The 16,962-nt window shown below is 35.1% G+C and overlaps 1 protein-coding gene across 1 annotated transcript in view; it reads right to left on the bottom strand.

The window, feature by feature from the left end:
• Positions 1–6,409: 6,409 nt before the first annotated feature.
• LOC107740563 (SITS-binding protein) overlaps positions 6,410–16,962 on the bottom strand; it is a 35,906-nt gene continuing 25,353 nt past the window's right edge. Inside the window, exons 6-10 of the mRNA XM_016553011.1 lie at positions 15,559–15,827; positions 14,312–14,448; positions 12,614–12,735; positions 9,354–9,533; positions 6,410–6,909 (exon numbers count right to left, since the gene is read on the bottom strand). Of these exons, the coding sequence (XP_016408497.1) occupies positions 6,733–6,909; positions 9,354–9,533; positions 12,614–12,735; positions 14,312–14,448; positions 15,559–15,827 (885 nt within the window). The 3' untranslated portion in view covers positions 6,410–6,732. The remainder of the gene's footprint in view (positions 6,910–9,353; positions 9,534–12,613; positions 12,736–14,311; positions 14,449–15,558; positions 15,828–16,962) is intronic.

Genomic DNA, 16,962 nt, shown 5'->3' with positions numbered 1-16,962 from the left:
ATATATCAACATCAATCTATTTAATAGATAAAACTAATTTGATCTGAGTGGTGACACACAAAGTATTTCTTTATTGTAGCTGTTAGTTTATTATGCACGTCGTTGGTTTCTCCAGTAGAGGGCGTCTATTTAACATGTATTATGTTCATATTTGATTGTTGTCTGTGGTTTTACTGTGGATGGTTTGTTGGTGTGAATCTCTTCTCTTCTCTTCTCTTCTCTTCTCTTCTCTTCTCTTCTCTTCATTTATTTTCACTCTGTTAAATTGCTATAGGGCCCTACATTCAGCTCTTTGGCAACTGTACATACAAACCCACAAATCACTCTCTGCTCTCCTAATGCCCAATTTCACCAGTGTCCTTTGGTGTGACAAATAATGCAGTGATAGATTAAGTTAGTATTATATAAAGAAATAAGTTATTGTCCCGATGTCTTGACTATTACACCAAATATCCAATAATAAGTTTCAAAAACAAGGACAGCTCTGGCAGGACCTTTTACTCGGTAAACAAGTATACTAACCTTTGGAAAAACTTTATTACTGTAATAGACCTCCATAATATTCCCAGTCAAATTTCCTGTGAAGATGGTCACTTCTCATTTGTCAATAAACTCTAGCATTCAAATAAAAAGAGCTTTACAAAAGGCCAGTTCCTACTGGTGTAGTCCCACATCTACAGTTGTACAACCCCAGGAGGGAGGGATTCTGTTGGTCCTCGGATATCTCAGGCAGACTCTTAAAACCATTGCAAGGTGACAACTTTCTCAGAAGGGCACAACAGGAAGTGCACACGTTTTCTCAGTGGTATTCCCAGTGAAGACGTGGATTCACTAACCCATTTCCGCTGCAGCTTACATTTCAGGGATTGCGTTCTTGTCTGCCAAGGCCCCCATCAAGACCCCGGCTGCATTTAAATAGTTTTACACATTAAGAAATAAATAGTGCCTTGTGAAGCGGTGAAGCTGTGAAACAGTGCACACTCGGTACAGTAATAGATGATGATGAAGAGAATGAGTTGAAGATAAAAAGGTGAAATCAACCTTATTTTTAATGTAAAAACAGCTGGAGTCATTTGAACCATTCACACCAAGGACGATAACAATAATGACAGTTTTAAAAATCTTTAAAAATTGTAAAAGAATAGCAGAGTCCACTCCACAACGTTTACGATATCTGCACAAAGGAATGATATGGTTGGGATCACTTTCACAATTATTTTTTTTTTCTGCTGATTAAGAATAAAATAAAAACTCTTGAATAATCCTTAAAGATCTCAAGCATTTAAAGTGGCAAACGACAAAACAGCAGTGTGCGCTTAAAATAAACAGAAGACTATTGTCTGGTGGTTTTGGTTCACCCAAAAAATTTGTCATCATAGCTACTCACCCTCAAGTTGTTCCAACCCTTTGTGGGTTTCTTTCTTCAGAACACAAAAGAATGTATTTTGATATGTTGGTAACCAAACAGCTGATGGAAGCCAATGACTTTCACACCACTGTATATATATATATATATATATATATATATACATTCTTCATGTGTATGAGGCCAATATCCATCTTTATTTTCTAAATGAAAAATTAAGGACATAATATAATTCAATACTATGATAAACAAAAAATATATACTATTTAAATAAATAAATAAAAGGATCAATAAGCATAACCTTTTTTTCTGTTGTGTGTGTGTGTGTGTGTGTGTGTGTGTGGATGTACAGGAATAGTGCCAATGTAAGGTGAGGTGGGGCCCCTGAATGTGTTTTCAATATGATTCCGTTTGCATGCTTTCTGCTACTATAAATAATACTTATTGGGTTTAAGTGGAATTAGTGCAGGTTTTCATCGTGAGCAGAGCCACTGATACTGTGAGAGTGCGGACGCTCGCTTACATATCTCTGTGCACACAAGCAATAAAACTATATAGACTTACAATTTATTGAAGGATCTTAGATGGTGGCTACTTCTACAATGACAAAGGTGGGAATTCCAACACCCTGCCAAACAGCTCACATCTCTAGATTGAGATATTTGTTTTTCCATGCAGTACTACATATACTGTATGCCTATTACGCAAATTGTAAACTAGGTATTATGCAAAGTGTTTGAAATTTAAGTTACTCTTCAGCCCAAACTCAAAATAAGAAATTAAGAAATTATTATTATTTGAAATTATTATTAAATGTATTATATATATTTATTATTATTATTACATTTAATATTATAAAATTATTATTATTTATGAAATTATTATATTATTATTTTATTCAGCAATGAAGCCTATTTTAGGGCTATATTTTGCATTGTGACATTTTCATGATGGTTAATAAATCTAAATTAATAATATATAATTTAGAATACAGATATTCAAATTGTTAAAATATACTAAGAATCACCAGCTCGCTGGACGACCCTTGATTTAAAGTGTAAACTATCAGATTTGAATTCAGCTTTAATCAGGTTGACTCAGAATTTTCAGATTCGAGTCCTTTTAAACCCTGAATGAATTAATAATAATTAATTCCCTTACAAATGAGTTAATTTCATTACAGCCTATACAATTTAATTGTTTACTGTATTTCTTTCTTTCTTTCCCAAATGTATAGTATCCATCCTTCTTGTATTTATAGTAATGATAATTGTTTTTCTCAAAATCTTAATGGTCCTAAAATTGGTTTAATTTTCTTTATACCTTATTATTTTCTTCTTTTTGATTTTTGGGATAGACTGTGACCTGATCTTTACAATTTTCATGGGATTTAGTCTGCAAGCAAGAGTTCAAAAAATGAGCTCAAACAGTAACAAAATGTAAACTTTATTGCAGATTGACATCTATTTTTCAGATTAACAGAAGACAGAAAATGTCATACAGTCATGTGATATATGCATATTTCTGATTGGTTTGCAGCACCTGATTCCTAAAAAAAGTCAAAGATTGCTCAGCAGGGAACATTTCAGCATATCATATTCATAGCACAGCATTTTAATAAACAATACAAGCAAAAAACGGCTCTCAAAACACCACTCTGCATAAGATCATCACAATTATTCTATCTGTAAATGCTCAAATGAAAAGGCCATCAAGAGATTAAGACATCAACAGTGTGCTGGGGCGTAAGACATTTTCTTTCTTTTGGATTTGATATCTTTGACCTGAGAAACCTGCAGATACAGTAAACATTCAAAATCACAGTGAGGATTAAGAGGAAATTCCCTGTAGGCCACACGTATCAGGTGATACTGATCAAGTTCTAGTTCTCTCTCTGCGCTGTAGACTCACACGGAGGTGATTGTGATTTAGTGTTTTACCGTGGGGACCAATGCTCAGAGTTTGGACCTTGTCAAGGCACCAGAGATTCAAAAGATGAGTGAAAGTAGCAGCACATATGGCAAGCTGGCTTAACATTTAATCCTTAAAACATACTAGGATCTATTTTAATGCTACTAGTACTTATTCATTAGCTACTAGTAATTATTCATTAGTTACTAGTAGCTACTAGTTCTTATTTGTTAGCTGCTAGTACTTATTCACTAGCTGCTATTACTTATTCATTAGTTACTTGTTCATTTTCATTTGCTGCTAGTACTTATTAATTAGTTACTAGTTCTTATTCATTAGCTACTAGTTCTTATTCATTAGCTACTAGTGCTTATTCCTTAGTTACTTATTCATTTGCTACTAGTACTTACTCATTAGTTACTAGTACGTATTCATTTACTACTAGTACTTATTTATTAGCTACTAGTACTTATTCGTTTGCTACTAGTACTTATTCATTTGCTACTAGTACTTATTCATTTGCTACTAGTACTTTTTCATTAGCTACTAGTACTTATTCATTAGTTACTAGTAGCTACAAGTTCTTATTTGTTAGCTACTAGTACTTATTCACTAGCTGCTATTACTTATTCATTAGTTACTTGTTCATTTTCATTTGCTGCTAGTACTTATTAATTAGTTACTAGTTCTTATTCATTAGCTACTAGTTCTTATTCATTAGCTACTAGTGCTTATTCCTTAGTTACTTATTCATTTGCTACTAGTGCTTATTGCTTAGTTACTTATTCATTTGCTACTAGTACTTACTCCTTAGTTACTAGTACTTATTAATTTGCTACTAGTACTTATTCAATAGTTACTAGTAGCTACTAGCTCTTATTTGTTAGCTACTAGTACTTATTCACTAGCTGCTAGTACTTATTCATTAGTTACTTGTTCATTTTCATTTGCTGCTAGTACTTATTAATTAGTTACTAGTTCTTATTCATTAGCTACTAGTTCTTATTCATTAGCTACTAGTGCTTATTCCTTAGTTACTTATTCATTTGCTACTAGTACTTACTCCTTAGTTACTAGTACTTATTCATTTGCTACTAGTACTTATTTATTAGCTACTAGTACTTATTCGTTTGCTACTAGTACGTATTCATTTGCTACTAGTACTTATTCATTTGCTACTAGTACTTATTCATTAGTTACTAGTAGCTACTAGTTCTTATTTGTTAGCTACTAGTACTTATTCACTAGCTACTAGTGCTTATTCATTATCTGCTAGTACTTATTCATTAGTTACTAGTTCTCACTTACTTTCAAGAGTAACTATTAACTATTGTTACTAGTAACACATTTACAATTGTTACATTGACTATAGGAATCTGTCATTAACATATCAACTATTCAGTTCTGACTACTATGTATTCGAATAGTGACCAGTATCCTTTTACATTTTACTAGTAATTATTCATTAGACACTAGTACTTAATCAATACTGTTTAATAGATACTTGCAGTTATTCATTAGGTACTAGTCCTTATTAGACAATAGTATCTTTTGCAGTTGTTACTAGTAACAAATCTTATACTAGTCACAACTGCTTTTTAACTCGTCTTATGTTATGACTAGTCAGAATGGCCACCGTAGAGTTCAATTAAAAATCTTACTAGTAAAATAAAACTCTTCCTACTCTTAAATTCTTGTTTTAATTGATACTAGAATCTAATGAATAAGTACTAGTATCTTTTAAAAAGGTACTAGTACCTAAAGAATAAGCACTAGAAGCCAAAAAGTACGTATTAATACATAATGGAATATATACTAGCAGCAAAAAAAAGCACTAGTAGCATGAAACTACATACTAGTGTGTTATAGATTAAATGTTAAAACAGCTTGCCATACACAACCTCTATCAAATTATTATAAAATGCATCTGCATTTTGCCCAAACTCATTAAACCACAATTCTACACGACAAATGTTGCCCTCGGGCTGTAAAAAATCTACATCCGATATCCCAAATAATTTGTAATGGCGGAATTCAGCTTTATAACAATTAGCAACTCTATTTCATAAAACCAGGTATTTTAAACAAGAGTACAAAGTATTTCCAAAGTTAAGGCAATGAATGATGAAGTTTAGTCTGAATTGATATAAATACAAAACTCTAATTCTACCTTCAATAATGTCCTATGAATTACTTGAGATCTAGAAATACCATACTGGTTAATCTGGTCAATTGTAAGAAGCTAGACAAATAATTATTAAAATCAGCATACTATCAAAATCTCTCAAAAACCATCATTATGAAATAACAATTTGTCCTTTGTGTTGTGTGTTGCATTTAACTAAGACTGTACAGCTATGAAAGTTTTGTTTGACATTGGCTCATATTCTTCTACTAATGTGACGTGACATGTGGCCAAGTATGGTGACCCATACTCGGAATTAGTGCTCTGCATTTATCCCATCCAAAGTGCACACACACAGCAGTGAACACACACACCGTGAACACACACCCGGAGCAGTGGGCAGCCATTTTTTTGCTGCGGCGCCCGGGGAGCAGTTGGGGGTTCGGTGCCTTGCTCAAGGGCCCCTCAGTCGTGGTATTGAAGGTGGGAGAGAGCGCTGTACTCCCCCCACCCACAATCCCTGCCGGTACGAGACTCGAACCCGCAACCTTTGGGTTACGAGACCGACTCTCTAACCATTAGGCTAACCACTCTCTAATCATCCCCCCTAATGATTAGAGAGTCGCATTAGTTCCCTGACTAATGATTCTAATTCTAATACTAATGATCTTGAATATTCTTTTGTAGACAAAAATAATAGTGCTATTCACCCTAAAAGCCCTTGATATCAGTCTTCTCTATCAGTAAGTGCTTCTCTCACAGTTCATGTCGAAAAATATATGTCAAAAACACCATGAGAACTTGAGGTACTGGTAAAACATTACAAAACTACAGTAAAATATTCAGCAAAGTTCAAGTAAAAACCGCGCTGAGATGAGATGAGTGATGTTTAGCGTACTTTCATCTTCATCCATTTAGCGCATTGGTTTTTCCTTGTAGAGTCTTTCTCAATTTAGCGTTTTTAAATTTTTTTATATTGATTGTTTGGTCTTCGTAAAATTCCATTGATTGTTTTTAAGCAAAGGGTTTGATTTCTAGCTCCATGTCATGATAACAATTTAAGAGACTGTAAGAATCTATCAAATGTAAACTGCGTTCTGAAGAAAAAAGTCCAAAAAAATCTTATGAATTAACAAAACAAGTAGCGGAAGAAAAACAAGAGGGATCTAAAAATCATGAGAAAATATAAACCACTTAGATTTTTAAAGTGCAAATTATCTTCTACCTAATCTCAAGATTTCTTGAGACACAGATAATGGTCTTTATGGAAAGTGCAATTTGAGATCAGCACAAAAATCTTCAAAAATAGAAAAAAAGTGGTAAGTAAGCCTCAGGATCTCCATCGAACAAATACCGCCACGTCCCCAAGGCTGACCGGGTAACTTTCCAGAAACGTCCCTCCGTCAAACATTTGAGCATTCTTAGTGTCCTGCCACTGAAAGTCACTCTCCGGCAGGTAAATGTCTCTTTGTAAAGCTCCTTTTTCAGTAACCGGCGCAACAAGGACCTACAAAAGCAGAAGACAAAAATGTAAAACTTCAAGTATACAATAACAGAGATCACCTCGAAAGCCTAGTTTCGAATGTGTAGCCTAGCTAGATTGGAAATTGAAAGGCTGTAGGTTCAAACCCACAGGGATGACCTATAAACTATCACTATTGTGCCATTTGATGACCATGATTTTGCCAGATAGCACTTGATCAACATCACTTTGTGCATGGCCGTAGCCAGGGTTTGAAAATTAGTGAGGTCTGGGCTGGGGTGGGGTTAAGAATTGTGCTATAATAGCCCCACATACAACTCATTATATACACTAAACACTTTAAAAGAGACAGATATGTAGATGTTTGTTAAAGATGTTTTCTTTGTTTTGGAGGAATGAGCATTGTTAAATTATATCATATTGCACCATTACTTTAGGTTAGGGGTATATCATTTTATCAGTTGTTTATTATTCATTCAACAATACATAGGCCTATTACTGTTGTAGTTTTCATTAATAACCATTGCTATATAGATATAGTTATTATATCTATATATAGCTATATAGCTATTATACTATATAGTCTAGTGCTCCTATGAATGTTGTTGGCATAACTGTGAAAATGTAACTACAATACTCAATGAAATAGCATATAGACGTAACCTACTAGTTCTACAGATCTCTGCTGTATGTTGTATGCTACTGTTTTGATAGCGTTGATAACGTTTCTTACAGATAATATCACATATTTTTTGTGTTTTTTTTGCGCTTGCCTTACCGAATGTGGTATCCTGTCAGCAATAACATGTCCGTGGGCTCTTTTGATTAGTCTCAGTTTAAGCTCTGGCAATCATTGCAGTGTTGCCAGATAATGCGATGAAAACAAAAAAATAAATAAAATAAATCGACATGAGTTTAAATCTTATAAGATAAGATAAAGATATCGCTAGCCCTAAATTGCAACTTCCCACTTATTAACTTTCTAAAGTGTCAAATTAAGTAGAAATGACAAGTCCAAAAACGCTTATAATAACTGGATCTGGCAACACAGTGGAGGCTGCGCCCGCGCCCTCACTCACAACTCTCTCAAGCTTTGTTCACTCTGCCAGCGTCTCGCAGCGATCATTTTCATACCACGGGCGTTAAACATTCTTGTAAACTGTCTAAACTTAATTATACATGCAGACACTCATATGAGGAGCTTTAAACAGCAGATTAGTCATTTAGAGAACAAATTTTATTTTTGAACATTAAAAATTTACCAAGGTCCGGACCTCTGTGACCTCATAGCTGGCTATGGGCATGCCTTGTTGCTCCTGGAAGGCTAGGATTTGAATTTGGGTTTAGTATCTACAAGGTGACACTTACTATTTAAGAAATGCATATGCTGAATCATATTTATATTGTTAGGAAGATACCTGCAGAAATGTGTGATGCAAATTTCGTCACCAGAATAGTACTGTACGCGCACCACTCGATTTTTGTAACCGCGCATACTTTGTACGCACAGGTTGCACATTTGCATTGAATTTATTTTGCACTAATGAGTTGTTCCACAAGGTGGCAGCACTGGCCAGGCCGTTGTTTCACAGTAGAAAACAAAACTAAATAAATGGAACAACAACAACAAAATAACAGAGACTGCAACAACAACAGATGTCCACATTGACAAGCGCTTGTGTGAGGGGGTTATGAAAGAGCCAATACTTTAGTTTAAAACAGTACAAAGACATTTTTTTGGTCATAACTTATGAAAAAAACTTTTGAAGCTTTCTAGAGTGCAAATGTCGACCACCTGCGTTTGTGAACGCTATCATGTGGAGTATACTATGAAAGGCTACATGTCGACTCTATGCATACGCAAGGGTTGCCAGGTCTGTGTAACAAAACCAGCTCGATATCACGTTCTGGGGGGAGGGGTGTTTCCTGTGGCAACAGTATAAAAGTAGACTAATTTTGCGGGAAAACCACAGACTTGGCAACACTGGTGTACAAAAACGTAGTATACTTTAGGCTTTAGATGCTAGATGGTTCTGTGGGGTCATTGTCATTGCGCAATAGCTTTAGCATAAGAAACAAACAGCCCGAGAGGAAGATTTCAAATTATTGACCCACATTGTTATAGCGAATGAATGTTTGTGGGAACTTCCCTCATTATGAGCACAGAGTTTGTGGGAAAGTGTAAAATTATGTGCAATACCGGCACTTGAAAGTTTGGCTTTGAAAACCCTTCATTAACTAACATCTCATCAGAAACTTCATTGTGGAAATCAACACTGAAAACATATAATCTAGTGATTACATGGGCTGGAAGGTTTGGACTGTATTGTTCCAAAACTAACAACTTATTCAGAAACGTGTCCTATTTGGTAAAATCAGTCACCATGTCTTTGAGCAATGTACTTAAGCTCAGGTTACTCCTAAATGGGCCAATTAGGAAAAAACTGACCTTTCTAGAAGCAGCTTACCTCATTTCCAATGAGAAACTCATCATCAATGGTGCACGTGATCGGGTCGTTTGGACTGAGCCACCACAGCGGCCTGTAGATGGGGTTTCCAGTATCCTTCCATTCCTCTGCGTATTTCAGTATCAAAGGAATGACAAAGTCGTGGTGCTTGGCTATGTAGAATCTGGTGAGGTTTAGGACCTAGAAAAAGGTGAAACTGTCAGTGAACATTTAATAAAACATATGAAAGAGGATGTGAGTTTCTGTTGAACGCCGTTCTCGTCTAGTTCTGCTGTGGTTCGTTTTTAACATTCCTTCCGAGGTCATATCCTTTAGTTAACTTCCTAGCCAGCCTCTGGTGACGGAAACAAAGCAAAACCACGTTCATAAAAAATGTATTCTTTAGATAAAAAAAAGTTTCATGCGATGAATTTTGAATAACTGCCTGAGTTCGGCCTAATTTTAAATGGAGAAAACAGGCCTGCGGCTTCTATTCCGGTTTTCCTCCTATTTAGACCCAACATTGAGTCTCTGATGGGTGTTGGGTAATCGCACAAAAGCTAGTACATGCACACACACACACACACACAGACAGAGAGAGAGAGAGAGACACACACACACACACACACAGACAGAGAGAGAGAGACACAGACACACACAGAGAGAGAGAGACACAGACACACACAGAGAGACAGAGACACACACACACAGACACACAGAGACACACACACAGAGACACACGGAGTGCAAACACCAAGCAACTACCCAGAAAACCCTAGCGACCGCATGGCAATGTGCTAAAACCATTCACAACACATCCAGCACACACACACATGCTTTTATGCACAACATGAATGGATGATTGGGATTTGTTTGTGTGAACGTAAGTGTATCTGTTCTATCAGAACAGTTCTGAAGAACATTTGGATGACGGTGTAGGTTAAATAGTGAAAGGTTTGATTGCAGACTGGAGATAAGGATTAAAAGAACCCTCTCAGGGCACTCCAGAACTCATCTCGGCGCAAGTCAGTACTCGCACAGGCCTCGTTCTGCTCGCTGGATGCAAAAAAAAGTTTTGTTTTCAAAGGGATACACATTGGAGAGACACACACACACACACACACACACACACACACACATGCTGCCTGCAGAAGCCAATAATCTAAAGAGAATTGAAAATAAAGGCAAGTAAAGCCTTTCAGTATGATCAACACATTTAATATTAATACTAATGATTTAAGAGGGTTAAGACTGTCCAGATGATATTCATGAGCCAAGATCAAAACCAGTGAATTTTCCAATACCGTTCCAATACCGAAGTCATAGAGCTATTAAAGGGATAATTCACCCTAAAATTCTGTCATTATTTATTCACCTTCATGTCTTACCAGATCCATCTGACGTTTTTCCTTAGGACACAAAATGAGAACGTTACAACTTTTTTCCATGCAGAGTCAGTCTGATTTGAGAACGATTCAGTGATGAGTCTGATTCAGTTGAAAGATCTGACTCAAAAGAATGATTCTTTCATTAATCGGACAATGCTGCTTCCCTCATGAACATTCCAAAGCCAGATGGACAGATGTCAAGATTTTTGTGAGAATAACAACATACATTTCAGTTGTATGGATTACTTTTAGAATACCTGTTTGCTTTTTGTTGCTTTCTTGTTCTTTTTGAAGCTTGAAAACTTCAGGGTTCTGCTTTTTTCAATATGTCTCTCTTTAATGTACACACTGCAGCTAAATCCATTTATCACTTCACATTATAGTGCTTAATCCTGCTCTGTACATGCACAGTTCAGTAATTTACAGGAGTTACAAACGCATTCTACAACCAAACTGACTCCCGAAAAATTCAGGTGACAACCGCATTTATAAAAATCGCAGTGTGTACAGAACCGAACTGAACAGCTAGTCTTTAAAGATATATTTAAATGTGTATCACAGTTGTGTCTTTCTTCTGTTTGTGCAGTGAAAGAAATCACAGGGTATGTTTTGACTCATTAGTGTTGCCAGATATTGCTAGGAAAACAGCAACTAATAAGAACAAGCCCATAATAAACTCAAATCCAAACGCATTATCTTGGAAATAAGCCACATACCACAATATAGCGACCTGCACGTGGTCTACTCTATTATCTCCATAAACTGGATCGCTTTATGAGCCAAATCCAAACAACAAGCCCAAAGACACTTAATAAGCGTCGCTTATAATAAGTGGACATGGCAACATTTCAAGTAGCCTTCCAAACATAAACAAAACTCACTGGCTTTGTTGACAGTGACTTAGTTAAAATTGCTGAACATAACAAGGTTTTGGTCAGTGTAATATTACTTTGAACAAACACCGTAGATACCAAATGCGCAAGATGGCAAAACATTGCTGTTTTTACGACGGTGACAATCGTCACAGTCTTGATTGTGATTTCTGTTCCATACACACACAATATAATAATTTAGGGGATTCACTCCTGTATTTAAATGTGGTTGTCACAACTGAAACTTCACAGTGTGTAGGTGGCCTTTGTGTTCCACAGAAGGAGGTTTGGAACAACATAATGTCTGGAATAATAACAACATGAATAATACGTTTTCAAAATTTTCATTTTTGAGTCAACTGTCCCTCTACTTCCTGCTTAATATAACTACATTTGCCCATTTCTAATAATGAAATACATCGAAAGATCTACTCCTACCAGTGATTAGGGGAAAAAAACAAAAACAATGACCACCCCCTATTCTGGAGTGTAAAGTCAAATCACAAATGAAACCTGTAATTGTCTCTGAAAATTTTCTTTTCCTCTTATCCAGTGATTCATTATCATTCCTGGTGCAGTGGTTCTCATTACTGCTGAGATTGAGAGTCATAAATTTGAAAGAGATGCTAATGCAGACCAGATGGACGTTTACCACATGTGAAATGCAAGAAAAATGGCCACCTGGAGGACCCTCTGTGCTGGTCCTAAACTCAAACCGGGCTCAAACATATCAGTGCTTGAGACTGGATATTCTGGCGTGTATTTAGATAGTATTTTAAGGAGGGCCTTTCATGGTACACCATGGAGTGAATGAGTATTATGTTCCTTATGTTATGTTAGGCATTTAACTGTCAATGGCCAACATGTTGCGCCCAGTTTTGCTTCCTGAGAACTCAGTCTTTCTTATTGTATGACCCACTTGGCTCCATCTTATCCCTTATTTTCTGGCCACAACAGGAAAGGAACTGAAGTGAAAGCTAAAACCTGGATGGGGCTGAGGACCCGCCCTTGGGGCACTCACCCATTCCTTCTCAAAGACCCATGGAGGTGTCTGGAAGCTGATGACAGGAAGAAAGGCTGCGATTTCCAGCCAGCGAACGTAGAGCTCATCATCGGCAACCAGTTCGGCAGAGAGCGAGCCTCCTGCGATTGAAAGTCCCACAAATGTATTCACATGTCAAGAAATTCCAATTTTTTGAGGACAATCATGATTTTCTGGCATTGTGATATTTTCATTAGAATTTGGAGGGAAAATGTGCTTAACCCTATAAAGTCAAATGCAACATATTTGATACATTTCTAAAGGCTCTAAATTATCAATGTGATCAAAAATTGCTGAAAAACCTGTTGCACACAATCTACTACATGCCTTCTGTTGTCTGATTGATAATTTATACTTTTTTTATTAAGTAAAAGGCCTTTCAGTGTAATTGTACTGTTCATCCCTCTTCAGTTCATGGTATGTGGTAATCAGTATTTACTGATTTTTATGAAGTAAATGTAAGAACATATTAGTACACATAATAGAATATATATATATATATATATATATATATACAGTATATATTATATATAACACAAAAACTATAATAATATACATATATATAAGAATATATTATCATAGTTTTAGTAATATTTCAAGAATAACACTTACTGGAGTGAAGCAACTTATGTTTTTTACATTTTATGTAAGTAGTCTGTTATACTGTTATAAAGATCTCGTTGATTTATATTACAAGCATTCAGAATTTCATCTTGTGTTTTGGCCATATTAATATCAGCATCTGCACCAAATTGCATATTTTTGCTCAGTTTGGGCCTCTGAATAAAACTGATGTGATAAATATGAGCTCCATATTCTCTATCATACTAAATAAGCCATAAAAGCCTGATTTCTCAAATACGATACACATATGCAAACTTTTTATTAGATTTAAGGTTCTATTATCATAGTTTTAGTAATATTTCAAGAATAACACTTACTGGAGTGAAGCAACTTATGTTTTTTACATTTTATGTAAGTAGTCTGTTATACTGTTATAAAGATCTCGTTGATTTATATTACAAGCATTCAGAATTTCATCTTGTGTTTTGGCCATATTAATATCAGCATCTGCACCAAATTGCATATTTTTGCTCAGTTTGGGCCTCTGAATAAAACTGATGTGATAAATATGAGCTCCATATTCTCTATCATACTAAATAAGCCATAAAAGCCTGATTTATCAAATACGATACACATATGCAAACTTTTTATTAGATTTAAGGTTCAATAAACTGTTCAGTTTCAAAAAGATTTTTTCTGAAAAAAACAACAACAACAACAACTTTAATCCATTTTTAAAATCTAAATCAATACATTTAATTCCTATAAAATATTTAATGTAAAATATGATGTATTATTACAGTAATTTGAGAATATGTGAGAAAAATGTGCTTAACTGTTAAAATAACAATGCAAAAAAAAATTTTTTTAATTGCAAAATTTAATTATTTTCCCCTTTTTGATTAATTGGTCAAATATGACCTGGGAATATTCTGGAGATATTTTATGAGATTTATTCATATCATACTGTGTATTGTACAACTGCGTGCCAGTGGTCTTCTGTGTTTGTAAAGGATTAAAGAAGACAGTTGAATCAATGTTATTGTCTTTATCTATGCTATGCATTTTTACAAAAAGTACATGTGTATTTATGTATGTGTGGGCAGGTATTACCTACTGCATCAGGAATGAAGAAACTATATCCCAGAAGGCTGTAATGCAGCAGGGATGGAATGATGCCTTTGAGCCCAGAGTAACTCCAGTCTGACTGCAGTGCACTCATACGGATGAAGAGCGCTTTGTGGCTGGACCTGTGCGAACAAAATTCAAAAGTTCTAAAGTTCAAAAACAATTTGAATCACCTTCAACACAATTCCAATTTGTTTTCAAAATCCAATTTTTTTTTTTCTTACGGGAAAGTTTGTTTTTCAAACGAGTGACTGTCTACTTGACATTTTGGATCCAACAATGCAAATGCAAACAGAACATATGCGAAGAGACTTTCTTTTACAACAACAACAAAAACAACAACGAGTAGCTATCATTGTGGAAAGAGAAGATGGAAAACTGGAAATTGTGCCTCTAGTTACACATGGTATATCCACAGTGCTGATAACATGATACCTCATTCATAAAATCTTCTGAAAAACCATTTTAACTCTTTCCACACCAGCATTTTTTAAAACAACCGCCAACATTTTTGATCATTAAAAAAAATAAAACTTTTATTCTAGCTTCATGCATTCTTTTTTATCAACACTTAAATGTGAGCAAGTTTCATGACAAAAAGCAACATTTTGAAAAAAAAAAAAGCTGTGAAAATCGTAACGTTAGGCAGTTTTGATTTATATGCTGTTTAACGTTTGATGATATTTTACATTACGCGTTATTTTGACATGCTTCTGCTTACATACGCGATCACTTGTTTCTGCTTCTTCACCATGTTTTGATCTAGAAATGCAATACTCTTTCATAAGATGTGTAATAGCACCTCCTACCATATAACAGTGAATAACACGGAAAGCTGGAAAATTCCGTCAATGGCGGAGAAAGAGTTAAACGGATTTTAAATCTCACGTATGCATGTGGTTTGGATCAGACTTGTAAAAAATCAGATTTGGTGTATTTTTTGGGAGGTTCAGATGACTACATCTAAACAGATTTGAGTTTGACACGCCAAGAATGGATTTGGGATTTTGGTTCCCTGTATGAACAAAGTCTGTCAATTGTTCCCAAAATGGTAGTCAGTGGTTGTGATTTTGCCAAATGGGACAAATTCTTGGATTGACATCTTCGGTTGATCCAAATCCCAATTCTCAACCTAAAATCTGCTATTCGGACCAACAAGGATGTTTATCCATGTGCTACTTGACAAAATCACCGTAAATTATTGGGATTGTTTACCAATTTAAACCAAATACCTTGTTCCTGAGGTCACAATGGCATTGTCCCCTATCCTCTCTGCCAGGTCAGCCAAGAGTCTGATGTATTCATCCCCAACCCATGCCAGAGGGAGGCGCAGGGCTTGTTCCTCGAAAGGGTTTCCCTCACCTCCTTCCAGGATGACATACTCCATGCCCAAATGGCTATGCAAGCTGTCCACTTTGTCTAGAAACCAATTTGTGGCTTCTGGGTTGGAGATGTTGAGCTTCACACTGTACTTTCCTTTCCACTGAGTCAACAGAGGCACCTTATGAAAGAGAAATAATGTAAAAAATAAAAAAGTAAATAATAATAATGCACAGGTAAGAATACGGGTCATGAACAAATAAGAGCATACATGAAAAAGAAAAGGAAAAATCTTTTAAAAATCTAGTTCAAAATGTGAAAATTCTTTAAAAAGATCATGTTGGTTTCATATGGTTTTGAAGAAACTTTTATACAATTTCTAAAGAAAAGTGTAGATAAATGTAATGTACTGTAACTATCAAGTAAAACAGTACTTTCCTTACACCTTCAATACATATGAGTGTACACATCTTAATTATTTTCATATTTTCACTTATATTTTTTAAGGTAATAAAGATTTTTGTGACAGATACCATGAATTTAAATCATAAACATCAGAGTTGAACAACATGACATATAACCTGATAAAATTGTTTAATAATATAGAAAAAAATTTTTTATAATAATTTATTTCACAAATTTCATTCTTTTAATTAGTTTTTTTTTTCTTTATTATGATATCAGAACAGTTGTACCACTCTGACATTTTTACTTTATGCCCCAAAATATATCAACAATTTTTAATTTTAAATCCAAAATGTAGAACATATTCATAGGAGACTTCAAGTTATTGTGTGTCTGAATTGCTTTTTTAAATGTATATTTGAATAAATTAATAGATCCAGACAAAAAAAAAGAGCATCAAGCAGGGTTATATTGTTAAGTAAAAAAAAAAAAAATTGTACTTAAAATAAATGTTAAATAAGTATGCTAACGTCATTTTTACCCATTCGGTCAAATATTGTGCTGCAAAGAGCAATACTAGTTTTAACTTGTCTATAACTTGGCAAATGACCATGGAATAAGTGGGATAATCAACGGCTAGCCGTGCATTTATTTTCGTCAGTTGCGGCACGTTAGCGCTAGCATTCTGCCTGCTTCAAATCATACACAGAGATTAAATAGTGCGGTAAGACTACATTTATTTGAATGAATTATAGCATGTATTTCAATTAATTATCGAGAGAGAGAGATGACAGTTGTGTGTCAGTTACCTGCGTGCTGTGTCTGCGCGTCTCTCTGTACAAACAATTACTTCAAAAACAGTGATTTTACCACCTCGTTGCTGAGGAATATAATGTAGCGATCTAGTATCT

Source organism: Sinocyclocheilus rhinocerous, unplaced genomic scaffold (assembly GCF_001515625.1).
Source record: "Sinocyclocheilus rhinocerous isolate Xijiao unplaced genomic scaffold, SAMN03320098_v1.1 scaffold2660, whole genome shotgun sequence".
NCBI classification, from domain to species: domain Eukaryota; kingdom Metazoa; phylum Chordata; class Actinopteri; order Cypriniformes; family Cyprinidae; genus Sinocyclocheilus; species Sinocyclocheilus rhinocerous.
This window is presented reverse-complemented; position numbering and strand designations above follow the sequence as displayed.